Source organism: Lethenteron reissneri, chromosome 13 (genome assembly GCF_015708825.2).
Source record: "Lethenteron reissneri isolate LAM-NWPU_2019-01 chromosome 13, ASM1570882v1, whole genome shotgun sequence".
Taxonomy (NCBI): Eukaryota; Metazoa; Chordata; class Hyperoartia; order Petromyzontiformes; family Petromyzontidae; genus Lethenteron; species Lethenteron reissneri.
Window position 1 is genome coordinate 10,898,576 of NC_083791.1, and position 17,411 is coordinate 10,915,986.

The window sequence follows — 17,411 nt, forward strand, 5'->3', positions numbered from 1 at the left end:
AACTCCTACCACAACTCCCACAACCACCACAACTCCCACAACCACCACAACTCCTACCACAACTCCCACAACCACCACAACTCCCACCACCACTCCTCCCACCACAATCCACCACTCCCACCACAATCCACAACTCCCACCCACATCTTCCACCCACCACTCCCACCAACAACTCCCACCAACAACTCCCACCCACAACTCCCACCACCACTCCCACCACAATCCACCACATCTCCCACCCACCACTCCCACCAACAACTCTCACCACCACTCCCACCACAATCCACCACATCTCCCACCCACCACTCCCACCACAATCCACCACATCTCCCACCCACCACTCCCACCACAATCCACCACAACTCCCACCACAATCCACAACTCAGCGGCACCGGCACAGCCATCAGGAGCACGGAGCATCACCGGCACAGCTTCCAGCCACAGCTCGCCCTGCTGTGAGCATCACCGGCACAGCTACTCGGTACCTCTACTTGGCACAACTCCGAGAGAACGCGGTCAGTGGCACCGCTACAACCCTGGCAAGCCCCCCAGCCGCTCTCCCTCCACTCGTAGTGCCCTGGGACATCCGCCACTCCACGCCGCTCTCACTGAACTTAGAGCCGCTGCAGCTGCCACGGCACCACCGTCAGTACGACCCAAGCCACGAGCAGCAGCAACACCGGTAGCTGCCGGTACACTCCCGCAACCTCCGATTAGCTACGTACGGTGCGAAAGAAGTTCAACGTACGGTACACGCACGGGATCTTCTCTGTCGGTGCACAGTATCCCGGTAGACCCACAGTGGGTACTACCGACTCCGTCTGCCAGTGTGTGCCCCCATCCCTCCTGTGCTCTGTCAATCGCGAACGCCTCGGAATCCCCGGCGAATTTCTCGCGGACAACGAAGGAGAGGAGAGGCTCGGAGTGGCTGGGGGAGCGTCTCGTACGGAAGGGGACGCGCGCCTCTGTGCCCGATGCGTGGCACGTGCAGGATGCCGGGTCTGCTGGCTCTGCTGGGATGGGCTGCAGGTAGGAGGAGAGAGTCGTGGTGGTCACCTGCTCATGTCCATCACACTCATCGCCGCTGCCACGGGAGCGAATTCGACTCCATCACCTGGCGTGTGTGTAATTGAGACGGTGTGTGTGTGCAATTGAGACTGTGTGTGTGTAATTGAGACAGTGTGTGTGTAATTGAGACAGTGTGTGTGTGTGTGTGTAATTGAGACTGTGTGTGTGTGTAATTGAGACAGTATGTGTGTAATTGAGACAGTGTGTGTGTAATTGAGACAGTGTGTGTGTGTAATTGAGACAGTGTGTGTGTAATTGAGACAGTGTGTGTGTAATTGAGACAGTGTGTGTGTGTAATTGAGACAGGGTGTGTGTGTGTAATTGAGACTGTGTGTGTGTGTAATTGAGACAGTGTGTGTGTGTGTAATTGGGACAGTGGGTGTGTGTGTAACTGAGACAGTGTGTGTGTGTGTAATTGAGACAGTGTGTGTGTGTGTAATTGAGACAGTGTGTGTGTGTGTAATTGAGACTGTGTGTGTGTGTATAATTGAGACAGTGTGTGTGTGTGTAATTGAGACAGTGTGTGTGTGTGTAATTGAGACAGTGTGTGTGTAATTGAGACAGTGTGTGTGTGTGTAATTGAGACATGGTGTGTGTGTGTGTAATTGAGACAGTGGGGGTGTGTAATTGAGACAGGGTGTGTGTGTGTAATTGAGACAGTGTGTGTGTGTGTAATTGAGACAGTGTGTGTGTAATTGAGACAGGGTGTGTGTGTAATTGAGACACAATACACAATAGTCATGTTTTAATTCCAATCGCGACAATTCGTCAGACCAATGAATAAGCTTGGCAATCGATATTAATCGACGATTCTACGTACAACGACAGCAAGGGGTTAAAACGACTCCACACATTCATCGACAACACTGTGGCCTCATTAGGAAACATTACACTGGTCAACACACTTTTTCTGGCATAGGGTTTTTGAGATATCAAATATTGCATTTTTAATAAAAACTGCAGAAGAAAAATATTAAATAAATGTGGATATCTACATAAAATGATATTATAAACACACTATCCTAAAAATACAGCACCATATTTTAACACTAAAGGAGTCACTGACTCGCAACAACTTGCAATCATAAGTAACAGTTAATTTCGGGTAAAATCAATGAAAATGGGGTATGCCGATAGCATAAAAATGAGATGTGATAGAGCAAATCTGAGATCAGATTTGGAATCGGCACCTTAAAATTAGTCTAAAACACCTGCAAAATACCAGGCCAAAAAAAATGTGTTTTTTTTTGTTGACCAGTGTTATCAACGTTTTGGGCGATGGCCCTTCTTCTGGGCGCATAGAGAGAGAGAGAGGCGTGAGAGATAGCGTGGACGACAAGAGATGGAGAACACACTTTACACCATGGGGTCTGATGTAAATTACATTTTAAAAAATTCCGATTATAATGATGAATTATATCGATGCGATGGATTCTCCGTGCGCGCGTGTGTTTTATTCATTACATTGATAGATAGATAGATCGTTTATTGTCATTGTCACCAGTACAACGAAATTTAAAATGCTCACCAGGGCATCATTCATAAATTTAAATTAAATAAAACAAGAAAATAAAAATAAAATTAAATGAAAGATAATCAATTTATACTATATATAAAAACAGCCCAAGTATACCCACATACCCACATAAGGTTACATTTTGTCATTGCACATCTCTATTTTACAATCAATTGTAAACACTATTACTTAATAATTAATTAGCATTATTGAGTGTGGTGATCGCTGTAGGATAAAAGCTCTGTTTGAATCTGTTTGTCCTTGCTCGCCTCTCCTCGCATGTTTCCCGCAACTTTCTCGCGGTGTACTGAACTCCTTCATATCGTTCGGAGTTGAATCTCGCTCTGTATGTCCTGCTGCCCTGCGTACACAGGGGTTTCCTTCGGAGTGGTGGCGCTCAGCCATAGGTATTTCAATTCAGCACGAACGGCAAGAACGACAAGAATGGCAAGAATGTAATTATTTGCAATCCAGCCAGATACTGTTTTGTATAACTCTTTATTATACACTCTCTCGCTCTCGCCGCTCTATGAGCCACGAAGACGGACCCGTTGGCCAAAACGTCGCCTATTGTGTACACTGATGGCCTTAATCTAAGTTGTCTTGTGGTTGTTGTTGTTGCTGTTTGACTTGCATCCCACTGGAATTTGTGCACACAGCGTTGGTGTGCGGTGTTTTTTCTGCAATATTTTGCCGTCTTTTCTTGGATTTTCTGTTTGCACTCAGTCACATATTCACTTTAAGATGTTTTCTTGTTCATGTTTTTTGTTTGTTGCGGTTGCACCCGATTCAAGAGCCGAATGGCTCACAGGGCTATACCTAATAAATGAACTTGAACTTGATTTTATTTTGAAGGCCACATGGTGTTATTGATGAATGTGGCCATGGAACCCAAAGAGATACACAGAGACACATAAAGACCCACAGATACACACAGAGACCCACGGAGATGCATATAAACACTTCAAGGGCAAGCCATACGAGTGTGATTGTGGCCAAGAAAGCCAGACTACAGACCACTGCAGTCTGCCCTCCTTCCAATGGAGGGGGAACGGCAACACGACACAAACTCTCCACTGAAGCCCTCTTCATCGTGGCCAGCAGACCTCGACATTGGCATCGAGCTGCTGAGCACATTGCTGCAATGCAAGATTTAGAACAACATTGCCAGATGTGTTGAGGTTTAGGTGTTCATTTCACGGTGTGTTAAGGTCACGGTGTTATGGACAAATTTTAATGTGTTGACTGTTTTTTGTTATTTGTGCTTGCACACCCACTACCAACGCAAGTGCATCACAACATAATTTGATACTTGATGAGCGTCAACTCCCTTCCCCATGGCCACGGACGCATTCAGACGAAACAATTGCCTCTTTTTTTACCCAGGAAGGCATCACCGAGTAAAAAAAAAACTTTTCGTTTTAAAAACAACTTCTATTTTTACGTGGATAGCTGTGGCAAGGAGGCGAAAGGTTTCCACCACACACACATACACGAGGAGGCGTTTTGTCTACTTATTTATTTGTCACCTATATCTTCTTAATTATTATTTTGCACCATACCTTGGCCACTGGTTTGGGTTGTGTAACTCATATTCTTTTTTTTGCATGGAGAGATAAGTACAGTGTGGAATGGAGGCTCCTGTTTCATATTAGAAACAAAAAAACATCTTCCTGGATTCCTGCCTGCCTGGCGCATGGCTAAGTACACGTGCACGGTGGTGACCTCACCGTCACCATATGCGTGCTGACGTCATGTCACGCCTCACCCACCTCCCATCCACCCTCTACCCGAGCCGTCTATCCCGGGCAAATGCGCGGGACACGCTATCGTACTATGACGGGTTGCGGAAGACCCGACTTACGCAAATCCGACTTTACGGAAATGCTCCCATAAATCATGTTAAAAGATTCAATGCGTGGAAATGTTTGCGTTAGTTGCGTAAGCCCAAGTAGTGCAGCGCAGTGAGGTTGCGGATAAATACCGCAACCTCAGCGACAAGTGAGTACGAAATTGTGGAACCCCCCAAACCCCCTAATGGCAATGATCATCTGTGTACCCAAAGTTATCTTCAACCCGGGCGAATCCTTGACCGAGACTCCAACATCCAACCCCGTCTCTACCTCGCCGTCGCCGCCGCCACCACCAACGCCACCACCACCAACGCCTCCCGTTCACCCAGGCGTCAATTCGACCCCGGGTCCTGACCCCCCCTGCGCTGACTTCAAGCCGAGCTCGCTGAGCGAGCTTCTCTTCGGGGTATGAACGCGGTGTGTTTTGAGTCGGCTCGCTTCAACAGGCACTTTCGTCAGTGACACCGTGGCCTTAAAAGGAAAAGTACAGGTTTCCTTACCTAGAGCGTGTTCGCAATTTGTGCAATTTCACACGTATATGGGGTAGCCTACTTCTACCCAAAATATGCAATGTGCGGTTTGAATTCACTGACATGCGGCTATGCGAACGGACTTGGAACAAGTTTGTGTGCATTTGTCCAACAAGCTTGACTGCTTACAAAGTTTAACACCGGTCCAGAGTTTTATTGCTTACACAAAATGCCCCTCGTCAATATTGGTCTGGAGGAGCCAGTAGACGGAAGAACTGAACCACCGCGACATTCAGATGCGGAGACAAACAGAAGCAGAGCTCCATAATCGAGGTTTTTTGGGTTAGATCGCGTAAATATAAATATGTCGTTAAAACCCGCCACCACCCGACACAGCTAACTGGTAAGGGTCGTCACGTAAACAGAACGTGGCCAATTCGTCACCAGTACAGCAACACCGGTGTGTTGGAGAGCCAAGCCACAACGTTTACAATCTGAGTACGATGTTTCGCCAGTAATGACAACTAGCTTCATCAGAGCTGCGTGCGGAAACGTCTCCGATTCTCTTGCAGGGAACGGAGCTGGACGTGCGATTTCTGCTCTTCCCTCCGAGGAGCTCCAGCCGCCACCCCCTCTGCGCGCTGCCGCTCCGAGTCGTCGTCGGAGGAGGAGGAGGCGAAGAACACGAAGACGACGACGTGGAGACGATGCGGCTCATCGACCCCGCGGCAACGACATTCGTGCTCATCCACGGATACAGGTGGGCGCGGCGTGACAAATCACGGGCGGCCAACAACCGGGGTTAGAACCCAGACTCTCGGCGGAGGCGGCGCCGGCTCAAGTTGGCCTGACCTCTCAGACGCGCGGGCCTCTTGCTGTCTTGTATTGTCGACTCATCCACCCCTGCCATAGCAATGTGGAATTTCCGCCACCAGCTGATGGCTGTTAACGGGAATGGAGCACTGGCCTCCCGCTCTTTTAGCGCGGAACCACTTTTCTGAGAACCCGTTGTGATTTGTGTGCCCGAAAAAAACCCATCGCAGTCACGCTTCAGCCTCTCTGCCCCCTATTCTTTGGGTCTTTCGGTAAAGTCACGGAGATAGGTTCAAATTAACAAAAATAAAATAAACAAAAGACTACGACGTTTCGATCACAACACAAGCAATCGTCATGTTTTCCTCCTGATGACCATTGGTTGTGTTGTGATCGAAACGTCCTAGTTTTTAGTTTATTTTAAAATCCTTTATATTAAGTTTGCTTGCTTGCTTACGACCGTGCAAATCTTTCGGTCGTTTTTTAACCCACTTCCCGTGATCCAATCGAGCTGACATTTACTACACAGACTCGTTGTGCGTGAAAATTAATGTTCGTGAAATTTTTTCTCTCCAAAATTTTACACTTTTTAGGACAAAAATATTATGTTTAATTACCAATTGCTTAATGGTGCAATGCAATCATCTGACCCATAGGTGGCAGCCATCTCAAGCCAGAGGACGAGAGGACTCTAGCCACCACGCATATAAAGGATTATTGTTATACTTGTTATTAATTTGAACCTATCTCCGTGACTTTACCGAAAGACCCAAAGAATATGAATTCCTGCAGTCACGAAAGCTTTAAGTCAAGATTTCTCTCTGCCCCCTCTTTGTGCTGTGAAGGGCCACTGCCTGAAGTATCGCCGATGATAAACTTTTTGTTTTCAAGGCCAAACTGCGGTGACCATACCTGCAGTCACTGAAATTGTCCTAGGCTCATAAGAAAAATTGAACCCTGAACCTAGTAGATCACTAGTAGGTCAGCGCACGTGAAGAATATTAAAAACCTTTTCCATGATCACTGTCACTGTACCCCACATCCCCTCATTGTATCCTTGTCTCCTGTATGTCTCCTCATGTGTCCCCCATACATCCCTTCTAAGGCCCCCGTGTGTTCCCTGTGTATCCCGTATGTCTCCCTCATGTGTCCCTGTGTGTCCTATATGTGTCCCCTGTGTGTATCATATGTGTCTCTCCCATGTGTCTCTGTGTGTATCCCATGTCTTCCCCGTGTGTCCCCCTGTGTGTGTCCCTGTGTCATCTCGGTCAGTCGACCCATGGCACCTGCTGGGTCTGCCCCGTGACCTCCTGCCAGCGGGCGTTCAACACTTCACGTGGCCTCAAGGTGCACTTGGCCTGGCACAAGCGTCGTGGTGACGTCACCGCCACTTAGTGGCGAATGGCGGTTGTTGTTGTTGTCCCTGTGTGTGTCCCCCTTGTGTCAGTGTGGGTGGTGTGGAGCCGCGCCCCATCTGGCTCGATGAGATGGTGTCTGAGCTTCTCGGGGCAACTCCAGACCCCCCCGGCACCAACATCATCGCCGTCGACTGGAATCGCGGCGCAACAAATTGGTGAAGCCTCACGGCGTTGGGTCTCCCGCCCGGTGAAAATAAAGGACGCTTCAACCAAATTGGATATTTTACTTTGGCCAGAGACAAATATTGGGGGGGAGGCTTTTGTTTATTTTGTCATGGACATTCTCAAAAATGCAACTTGATGTATATTTCGTGCGACGTATTGTATACTGTTGCATTGAACTAGGACCCATTTCTTACAGAAAGCGTCCTTGCCCATAAAATTCGGACAGTTCACCAGCATTGATTCAAGCAAGCCTGACTCCGCTGGTGAGACACTGAATATTGAAACCAGTCCAAAGTTTGCTTTATTGAACCAATGTTGCTGATAGGATGCACTCCCAGGGACAAGTTGGTAGTGTAACAAATAAACTTGCATTCTTTGCGTGGAGAGCCAGGAATAATAATAACTTTCATTTTATATGGCATCATTCACGCCAACAGCATGCCACAACACTGTACATTAATTTTATACACAAGAAAGAAGCCCAACAAACACGCGCACGCACACCAAATAAATTAAAACCCTCCTACCAGTTTGGGAACGAGGCCTCGTTTGTCTTGCCAGTAACGCGCCACAACGACACTTTGCGGTTATTTTGCTTAAGTGAAGAACGTGTCGGTCACTTACTCGGTGAAATTATTGCCACTTTAATCGAACTTGGAGAGTCACACAGTGGCTCCACTCTCGCCTCGTCGCATGAGGGCGCGCTGCATGGCACGGGCTGTGTTCCCAGGTACCCGCTGGCGGTGCAGAAGACCCGGGAGGCAGGCAGGATCATCGCCAACATGATCACCACGCTCATGGTAGGTGCGCACAGCATTGATGTTCCCCCAGAAACAAATGTTTGTCCCTCCCTCGGAAGCGATTTTCAATGATGTTGGTTTCTGTACCGAATATTTGTACCCCCTTATATATATAAAAAAAAACAATATTCGTTGCTGGGTGAACAGGCATTTCGGAAAACCAATATCTGGCTAGCGCCTGATGATGCTGGTTGTAATTGCTGGCGAAACGTCACGGAACTCGAATTGTAAATGTTGTAGTGGATTTACTCTGCAACCCACAGGCGTGCTGATCTAGTAACGAATTGGCACGTTTTGTTTACGTGACAAACCTTACTAATTGGCTGTGTCGGGTGGTGGCGGGTTTAACGACACATTTATATTTACGTGATCTAACCCAAACAACCTCTTATGGATAATATTGGTTACATCCATTCACATCCATATATCCAATCACATATCCATAATATCCATGCACATTCATTACATACTTCGAGAGAAGGGGTGGGAGGGGGGGGTGGTACACCACCCTGAGTGGGCCACAGATACCCCCAACCGATGCCTGGAGGCACCTCACCCCGACCCGCTACCTGCCCCCCAGGTGCAACGGGGCGTGCGTGCAGAGCGTGTGCACCTGGTGGGGGTGAGCCTGGGAGCGCACGTTGCAGGCTTCACAGGCAGCTACTTCTCAGGGAGGATCGCGAAAATCACAGGTGGGCGCTGGGGTTGCCACACAATACGGAGACGCTTCAATGTTATCGTACTACGTTGGGGGTGTGGGGGGGGGGGGGCATCATGGTGGTAATGGTTCTGACACTGGACTTGCAATCTTGAGCAGTGGTGGCTCCTGCAAAATCTCTCAGGGGGGGCAAATGTCTGGATGATTGATAAGGATAAGGTCCACCCATGCAATGGATAAATTAACAGCTTAAGCATGTAAAGGCAACTTCACTTCTTTAATATTAATGAAAAATAAAGTGACTTACAATACATCTTGTTTGTTTCTATACTCACTATTATTACAATCCACTCAAGTTTATTTTATTAAAGATTCCACTAGGTGGCGACAAATAATATTGTTGACTGAAACGTGCTTACGTATGATGACGTAAGCACGTTAGGGCGAGCCCTCCCGGAAGCCATAGAGAATGCATTGCAGCGCCCGCCGTTCGAAAAAAAACATCTTTGAATGTAAGTCTATGGGAACACTCTGGGCGATTCTCAGCCAGAGTGAAATCGCCCAAAAAGAGGCGGTACTCCACAGAACGTGACATGACGCTGATTGGACTATATCCAGAGGCACAGTGACGGCTGAGATTGGTGGTGCGTCGCCCAATCGCCCTAATGAAGAAACCGCCCCTGATCTTGAGGTTGCCAGTTCAATCGCCAATGGAGCAAGTTTCTTACATCCCCCTGCCTCTGTTACCCAGCGGTATAAATTTTGAATAGCGAATCAGAATCGTGGAAAATCATCAAATCGCGAGGTGGGAGATTTGATAGGTGACCGACACCGACAACATCCCTTATGGACCCCTTGCCTGGGAAGGCCTTCATCTAGCAGTGGATGAACCGTGGCTCATGATGATGATAAAGAAATTAATGCTGAATATTAATTTGTAGAAATCGTAAATAGTTCTTCAACGCATGATGAAAGAAAAATAATCTCTTTGATTCCATGAATCATTGTGCGACTGATAACTAAGACCGTGTTACTCATAGCATCGCAGAACCATGACAGACGGCGATGGCTTGGAGAGGGAGGCCTTGATCCAGCAGTGGATTGACCATGGTCGACGATGATTGATAATCATGAAGAAGATGAGAACACGTCTCCTATCGCTCCTCTCCTCCCTCCACCTCCCACCCCCTCCACCTCCCGCCACCTCCACCTCCCTCCACCTCCCGCCCCCTCCACCTCCCTCCACCTCCCGCCCCCTCCACCTCCCCTGGCCCCTCCACCTCCCGCCCCCTCCACCTCCCTCCACCTCCACCTCCCGCCCCTCCACCTCCCCTGGCCCCTCCACCTCCCGCCCCCTCCACCTCCCTCCACCTCCACCTCCCGCCCCCTCCACCTCCCCTGGCCCCTCTCCCGCTCAGCCCTCGACCCCGCAGGACCCAAGTTCTCCCAGGCCGACCCCGCGGAGCGACTCGACCCGAGCGACGCGGCCTTCGTGGACGTGGTGCACACGGACGGCGACAGTGAGACCCCCCCCACCCCCCACCCCCCGCACCGCGCTACGCGCCTCTCCATCGACGGCGTCGATCCTTGCCATGGCAGCGGCTGCTGCCGCTTCGAGTGGCTTCTCTGATGTCCACGCGGGCCGATGCGGCACCAGCAGCCTTCCCCGCACGCCGTGCAGTCGGCGGTAATCTGGTTATGTACGCGTGCAGCCCCTTTGATTCAGTTTAGACATCGAAAGGGGTGCACGCGTGTATGCGTATGCACACGCGTGTTGAATGCGTGTATGAGTGTGCGCGCGTGTGTGCGCACGTGTATGAGTGTACACCCGTGTGTGTGTGCGCACGTGTATGAGTGCGCACGTGTATGAGTGTACACCCGTGTGTGTGTGTGCGCACGTGTGTGACTGTGCACTTGTGTGTGTGCGCCTGTGTGCGTGCGTGCAGAGTTTGGTATTCGGCGGACCCTGGGCCACGTGGATTTCTACGTGAACGGCGGAGAGGACCAACCGGGATGCCCGAAGACGACGCTCACAGGAGGTGACTCCACACACCGCTTCGTGCTCCTGCCACACGGCACTGTGCCAACGCCTTGGTTCGTGAAAATCGGGATTTCGTCCCCGGCTTAACGTCTGTCTGGTTTCACGCTCGACTCGAGATGCGAGCAAAGGGAGTGGCTACCTAATCAGTGGGGGGGGGGCTACCTGAGCAGTGGGCGGAGCCAATGTCAGAAAGAGTGAGGAGGCCACTCTGTGTGGACAGGGCGAGTAATTCAGTGGGCTTGGCTATGTCAAATGGGCAGAACTTTCAGTAGAGCCCCCCAAAATAATGTGGTAGGGTCGTCACCACTTGGCTCCTCCCGCCCGCTCGCCGTCCTTCACCTGCAACCTCAGGATTCACCGAGGATATGGAGTCACCGGTGATCTGCGACCACATGCGCGCCGTGCGGCTGTGGCTGAGCTCCCTGCGCTCCCCGTGCGAGCTGCGCGCCTTCCCGTGCGACTCCGCCGCCGCCCTGGCCGCCGGACGCTGCCTCGAGTGCCGCACGGAGCGCACGGCATCGTGCCCCCGCCTGGGCCTGCACTCAGGTACTCACGGAGAGGGCCTCTCAGGTACTCATGGAGAGGGCCACTCAGGTACTCACGGAGAGGGCCTCTCAGGTACTCATGGAGAGGGCCACTCCGGTACTCACAGAGAGGGCCTCTCAGGTACTCATGAAGAGGACCACTCCGATAATCATGAAGAGGGCCTTTCCGGTACTCATGCAGAGGGCCACTCAGGTACTTACTAAGAGGGCCACTCCGGTACTCACGGAGAGGACCACTCAGGTACTCACGGAGAGGGCCACTCTGGTACTCACGGAGAGTGCCACTCTGGTACTCACGGAGAGGGCCACTCAGGTACTCATGGAGAGGACCACTCTAGTACTCACGGAGAGGGCCACTCAGGTTCTCACTGAGAGGACCACTCAGGTACTCACGGAGAGGGCCACTCAGGTTCTCACTGAGAGGACCACTCAGGTACTCATGGAGAGGACCACTCTAGTACTCACGGAGAGGGCCACTCAGGTTCTCACTGAGAGGACCACTCTGGTACTCACGGAGAGGGCCACTCAGGTTCTCACTGAGAGGACCACTCAGGTACTCATGGAGAGGGCCACTCTGGTACTCACGGAGAGGGCCACTCAGATACTCATGGAGAGGACCACTCTAGTACTCACGGAGAGGGCCACTCAGGTTCTCACTGAGAGGACCTCTCAGGTACTCATGGAGAGGGCCACTCCGGCACTCATGGAGAGGGCCACCCAGGTACTCACGGGGAGGGCCACTCAGGTTCTCACGGGGAGGCCCTGTGTACGTGTGACTGTGTTTGTATCTAACCCTAACCTGCTTAGGTCGACTCGGCCACAAATGAGTACCTGGTGCGGTGTGTAGTCAACATCACCACTAGGGAGACAAAAGTGGCCGGGTGTGGTGCTGACCGCCCACCCTGTTGTGTGCCGTGCCGGCCTTCATAGGCGCTACTTGCAAACCAAGCAGCACTTGCTCCGAAAGTCTGTGCAAGTGATACGGGGGGATCTTTGTTGTACAGCATTTAATTCTGGCCCCAAACCGAACACATGACGCTAACTCTGACCATATCCCTAACCCTATCCATAGCCTAACACCACGCGCCTCAGCCAGTGCACCGGTTCGCGTGGCTATGGTGGAGGGGACCTCTCGGACCCCTGGGGTTTTTTTTTACAAGACTCCGCAGCAACCTGTGGCCAGTGTCTGTGTGTACGTGTATGTAGAGCAGTGTTTTCTCAACAGTCGTCATGACCCCCCCCCCTCTCCATGGTACAACTTTCCATGATTACCAATCATCAGGCACATCCAGTGTGTTGTAGTGTCTTAACTTGCATATGAATAGAAATGATTGGAAATCGTGAAAAAGGTGGACAACTTGTCAGTCATCTCAGTAAACTAACAACACCTTGGGCCTGTCCCATGGCCTCTTGCCAGTGAGTCTGCAACGTACAAAATAAGAGGTTGCATATTTCGATTTAAAGCTTTCGAGACTGCAGGGATTCATATTCTTGGTTCTTTCGGTAAAGTCATGTAGAAGGGAAATAATAAAAAAAAAAATGCTCACGACGTTTCGATTGCAACACAATCAATCGAAACGTCGTGAGAATTTGATTGTTTTATATTTATTATTTTATTATTTCCCTTCTTCTCGTGACTTTACCGAAAGAACCAAGAATAAGAGGTAGCATAGTTGGCAGCACACTGCACTTCGTGACCCAGCCACCTGAGTCAGATCCCTATCGCGGCCTCCCCCGAGGCTGATTCGGCCTTCAACGAGCGCCTCGTGCGTGGTGTGTAAACATCAGCACTGGCAAGACGCAGGCGGCCGGACGTACGTGGTGCTGGCCACGAACAATCCCCTCTTGCATCGTTGTGCCGGCCTTCATCGACGATCGCCGATGGCCCTCGCGGCGCCAACAGTCCGTGAACGGCGACAAAGGGATCGTTAGTTTTTGATGATTGGTCACAAATGTGAATACTGTTGCTAATGTCCTTTGTGTTGTGTCCGCCGACCGGACAGCTGACGGGGTCTGTGGGGTGAGCGAGTCCGAGTCGATCGTCCTTCACATGAACACGGCCAAAGCACCCCCTTATTGTGGTCAGTGAACACAACAACAACAGTTAACAGCAGCAGCAGCGACAACACCAAAAACAGCAGCAGCGGCATCGGACGCTTCACACGATTCTAAATGTGGTTGACACGGTCGAGCAGGTACCACGACTTTCCCGCTCGTTGCAAAGGTTTTGCGGTTTGAGCCCGACGGCCACCCTGGTTAACGCTGCAAGTGTATTGACGATGGATGCCACGTGCCGTCTGTGTCGCAGTGGATCTTACAGATCTCGTGAGGATATTGGTAGAAAAAAGTAAGTTATGGGTACCGATGTGATTGTAAAAAAAGAATTTTTTTTTTATTAAGAGCAAATTACATTTGGTAACAGCGCTATCTTTTGTGAAACTACCGCAGGCTATTCATATTCTATGGTTCTTTCGGTAAAGTCACGTAGATAGAAAAAAATAATAAAGTGATTCAAAATATCACGACGTTTCGATCGCAACACAAGCAGTCGTCATCAGGAGCAGGGAGGTTAGTCTCTGAAGGCAAGCAGGCGACTCATCTGTGAAACGGCACATTCCTGCAAGCTTTGTGCGACAATAGCACAAATTTCAAATCTACAAATGGTTTCATTTAACAAAACAAATGAAATGGCCTCACTTTAATAGGTAAGCGAATAAAAAAAAATCACAAGAACACTCATAAACGTTTGATAAACATTCACAACAGACATGACCACAATCGCAACAGCAACACCAATAACATAATTCAAATCAGAATCTGTATTTATACTGGAGGAATCTGATGAGCGATAAAGCTCTTTTTCACAGATGTCCAGTAGCAGCAAATGCTGTAAAAAAAATATCCTCACAATACGTAACCAAGTCTTAAAAAAAAAAAAACCCCACACATTTTAAACTTCTACAATGGGGGGGGGGGGTTCTTTCTCTTTTGTGTTTTGCAGTCACCTATTACCTGGCCCAGGTGGAGTCTCGTGACCCCGTGGTGCGGGGGTCGCTGTTCGTGCGTCTCCACGCCAACCGCTCGGTGACGGAGGAGGTGGCCGTCGTGCCGTGAGACTCGCCACACCCGGCACGGACGGCATTTCCCCTTCAATCCCCGCCGTCCTTGTTACCATTCGGGGGCATTTTTCTGCTCAAGCGCTTGTTAACAGGAGGGCGCACGTCAATTTTAGCCGCAGGCACGGCCAATAACGGGATGCATACTCGATGTGGTGTGCCGGGTTTGTGTACATATTTTACGGGTCTCTGGTAGCCTGTATATATATCGAACTACTTTCGCACCGTACGTAGCCAACCGTGCTAATCCGAGGTGCATAGCTCCAGTGGCTTCCTAGTATCGGAAGGAAGAGCGTTCCAGACGGCCTCAGAAGCACATCTGAAAGCGCGCGATGCTGTTGGATGACAAAAGTACGAAAAAAATTTTTTTATCTTGTTGGACAAAACATATTTTCTTTTTTGTTTGGAGAGACATTCTGAAAGTTCGTTTTTTTAAAAATCAATGTTGATATCTTAATATGCGCCCCATCACACCTTGGAAGCGAAGCGAGATTTTCGAGCCTTGTTCTAGCGCTTTGATGGCTGACTACCACGTGTGGTCAGAATGTTGGAGGATGTTGCAGGACAGCAGAGGGTAGTGCAAGTAGACTATGTTGTTACTCTACTTCTATGCTGTGCCACGACATCTATGCTCCCCGCCTTCACCTAACCACACTGACCAGCGCGAAGTACAGTGAAATAAGCCACCAAGATCCCTCGTCCAGCTTCGGATTGACAAACTCCCGTACACACCGATGCCTCCACCACCCCCCGACGATCGAACTGGGCAGAGAATAAGTCGTGAGCATTTGCGATCTTCTTCCACTGTGGCCGGAGCGTACAGGACCTCCAGAAACTTCATGGAAGGCCGCCAGGCGATGCGTCTGCTGTTTGTGGAGGGCCTTCCGGGGCCCCTTGTCGCCGTGACCGTTCGTTTCCGAGGGCCTTCGTTCCGCCGCCTGTTCATCTCCTATCGTCTCCACATCGCCCGCCTCGTCCTGTCGCCCTGGCCCATCCACAACGGGTAGTCCATTCACACGGTGCACCCAATTAGGTCTTAGTGGCCACGTGCACATTTACATGGTCCACCCAGGAGAGAATCATAAACACACCCACATTGCACATTTACACAATTTGGTAAAATCCAAAACATTAACAATATAATCATCTTCTTGGTTCTTTCGGTAAAGTCACGTGACTTTACCGAAAGAACCAAGAATATGAATCCCTGCAGTCACGAAAGCTTTAAATCAAAATATAATCATCCTTCAAAATATTGTGCCTGAATTACATAGGCCGGGAAAGATACGCTTGTAATTTTAAATTCAAATTCCTCACAATTTTCGAATGGATTTCATTATCATACATGTAAAGTACGATCATGACTCATGATGATGTGAATGGAAAAATTTTGTACAAAAAAACCCTCTGCAACTACAAGGTCAGAGGTCAGTGCACCCAATGTAGTATTGTGCTGGGCTCTATGCTCCCACATATATGCAGCCCTGCCTCCGCAAACATGCACGGTGAAATATGGTTAAAAAATTCATATTCTTAGGTTTTTTCGGTAAAGTCACGTAGGTAAAAAATTTAAATTAATAAAAGTAAAATAAAAATAAAATAAAAATGTGAAATTTTATTTATTTTTTATTTTACTTTTGTTAATTTAAATTGTTTTACCTACGTGACTTTACCGAAAAAAACCTAAGAATATGAATCCTTGCAGTCACGAAAGCTTCAAATCTAGAATCATGGTTAAATAACCCAAATGACTCGTATGGCGGGGTAGGATATCCTCATCAGGCAGTGGGGGCTGTACAATGTCCACACGTTCACATCAAACTTGCCGCCGGCCACCGGCTGCTCGAATCCGTTTGCGTGTCTGGGCTCGCGTGCAGGGAGACCTACTGCACCTACAACGTGAGCGTCCAGGATGGAGCGCCTGCCTTGGCACCACTGGAACCCTGCAACCTGCAGAGATAGCAGCCGACACGGGCCTCCCCGTCCTCTGGCTCGGCCATGGTGCCAGGCCAACCGAGTGGGGTTGTGCCGTTCACCGTTCGGGGTTATGCTCAACAACGGTCTCCCACCTTGTCCACAGTAGGCCAAACCCAGACACCATTCTCAGTCAGCCCCCTAGGTTTATCAAAACTGTGTAGAATACTCACTAACACACGACCTCGGTAGGTATACATCAGTTGGTGCCACCTCAACACAGATGCCAATTGACAGACTGTTTGGGCCAAAAGGAGAGGTGCCGGACCCTCACGCCAATCGGAACCGGGCAGCTCAGGATCGTGTGTTCTGGCTAATGAGTACAACCAGACATTGCTAGGCATGCTCACACAATGATTGATGCCAGGGGCTGGATAGACTTTCAACGCCCTTCGGCGTGGGCCACAAATTATTACAGAACTCAAGTCACTTCGACCACTGCAAGAGGGTCTTGCAGTGACAGACGTGTCTGGCCCATGGATCATAGGTTCTCCACGTCTGAGTTATGCTTTTGACTATTTGCACTCTCACGTCTGTAAAACTCTGCCGTAACTGTCAACCTCTTATCAGTGCCCTACCTTATTACAGACCAATTCAGACCTTATTGGCCACCCCAGTGCCCTGATAAATCTCAACGTTCACCCTAAAAAGTCTCACCACAAGGGAAAAACACACAAAAAAATACTTTTACTAAATTTTCCTGTACAAAAATACGGGCAAACCGTATGGGTTGACAGCTCTGCTCTGACGCGCATATGCAGGTGGACGCTACTTACGAAGAATTAAGTTGTGGCGGCCCGAGCTTTGCAAAGGGTGGAGTTGAAGATGCTTGCTAAAAACATGTTTTAAATGCACAGCTGTAGTCCGTTTGGCATGGGCTCTTGGTAACGAGGGAAAAAAAAAAAGACTTAAAAAATCACAACCAGCTGCTCGGTCATAGCTTGGCTGTGACAATAACATTGCACTTATACAGC

General features: G+C 49.5%; 1 protein-coding gene across 1 annotated transcript; it reads left to right on the forward strand.

Annotated features, from left to right (window-relative positions):
- The first annotated feature begins 236 nt into the window (after positions 1 to 236).
- Positions 237 to 16,604, forward strand: LOC133342105 (phospholipase A1 member A-like). The gene is made up of 13 exons (XM_061551041.1): positions 237 to 1,029; positions 4,650 to 4,843; positions 5,480 to 5,667; positions 7,168 to 7,293; positions 8,034 to 8,103; positions 8,684 to 8,795; positions 10,180 to 10,281; positions 10,708 to 10,800; positions 11,154 to 11,348; positions 13,351 to 13,428; positions 14,349 to 14,457; positions 15,287 to 15,466; positions 16,341 to 16,604. Exons 1-13 carry the CDS (start codon positions 975 to 977, stop codon positions 16,423 to 16,425), a joined length of 1,587 nt encoding a protein of 528 aa, XP_061407025.1. The 5' UTR covers positions 237 to 974; the 3' UTR covers positions 16,426 to 16,604.
- Positions 16,605 to 17,411: the final 807 nt, after the last annotated feature.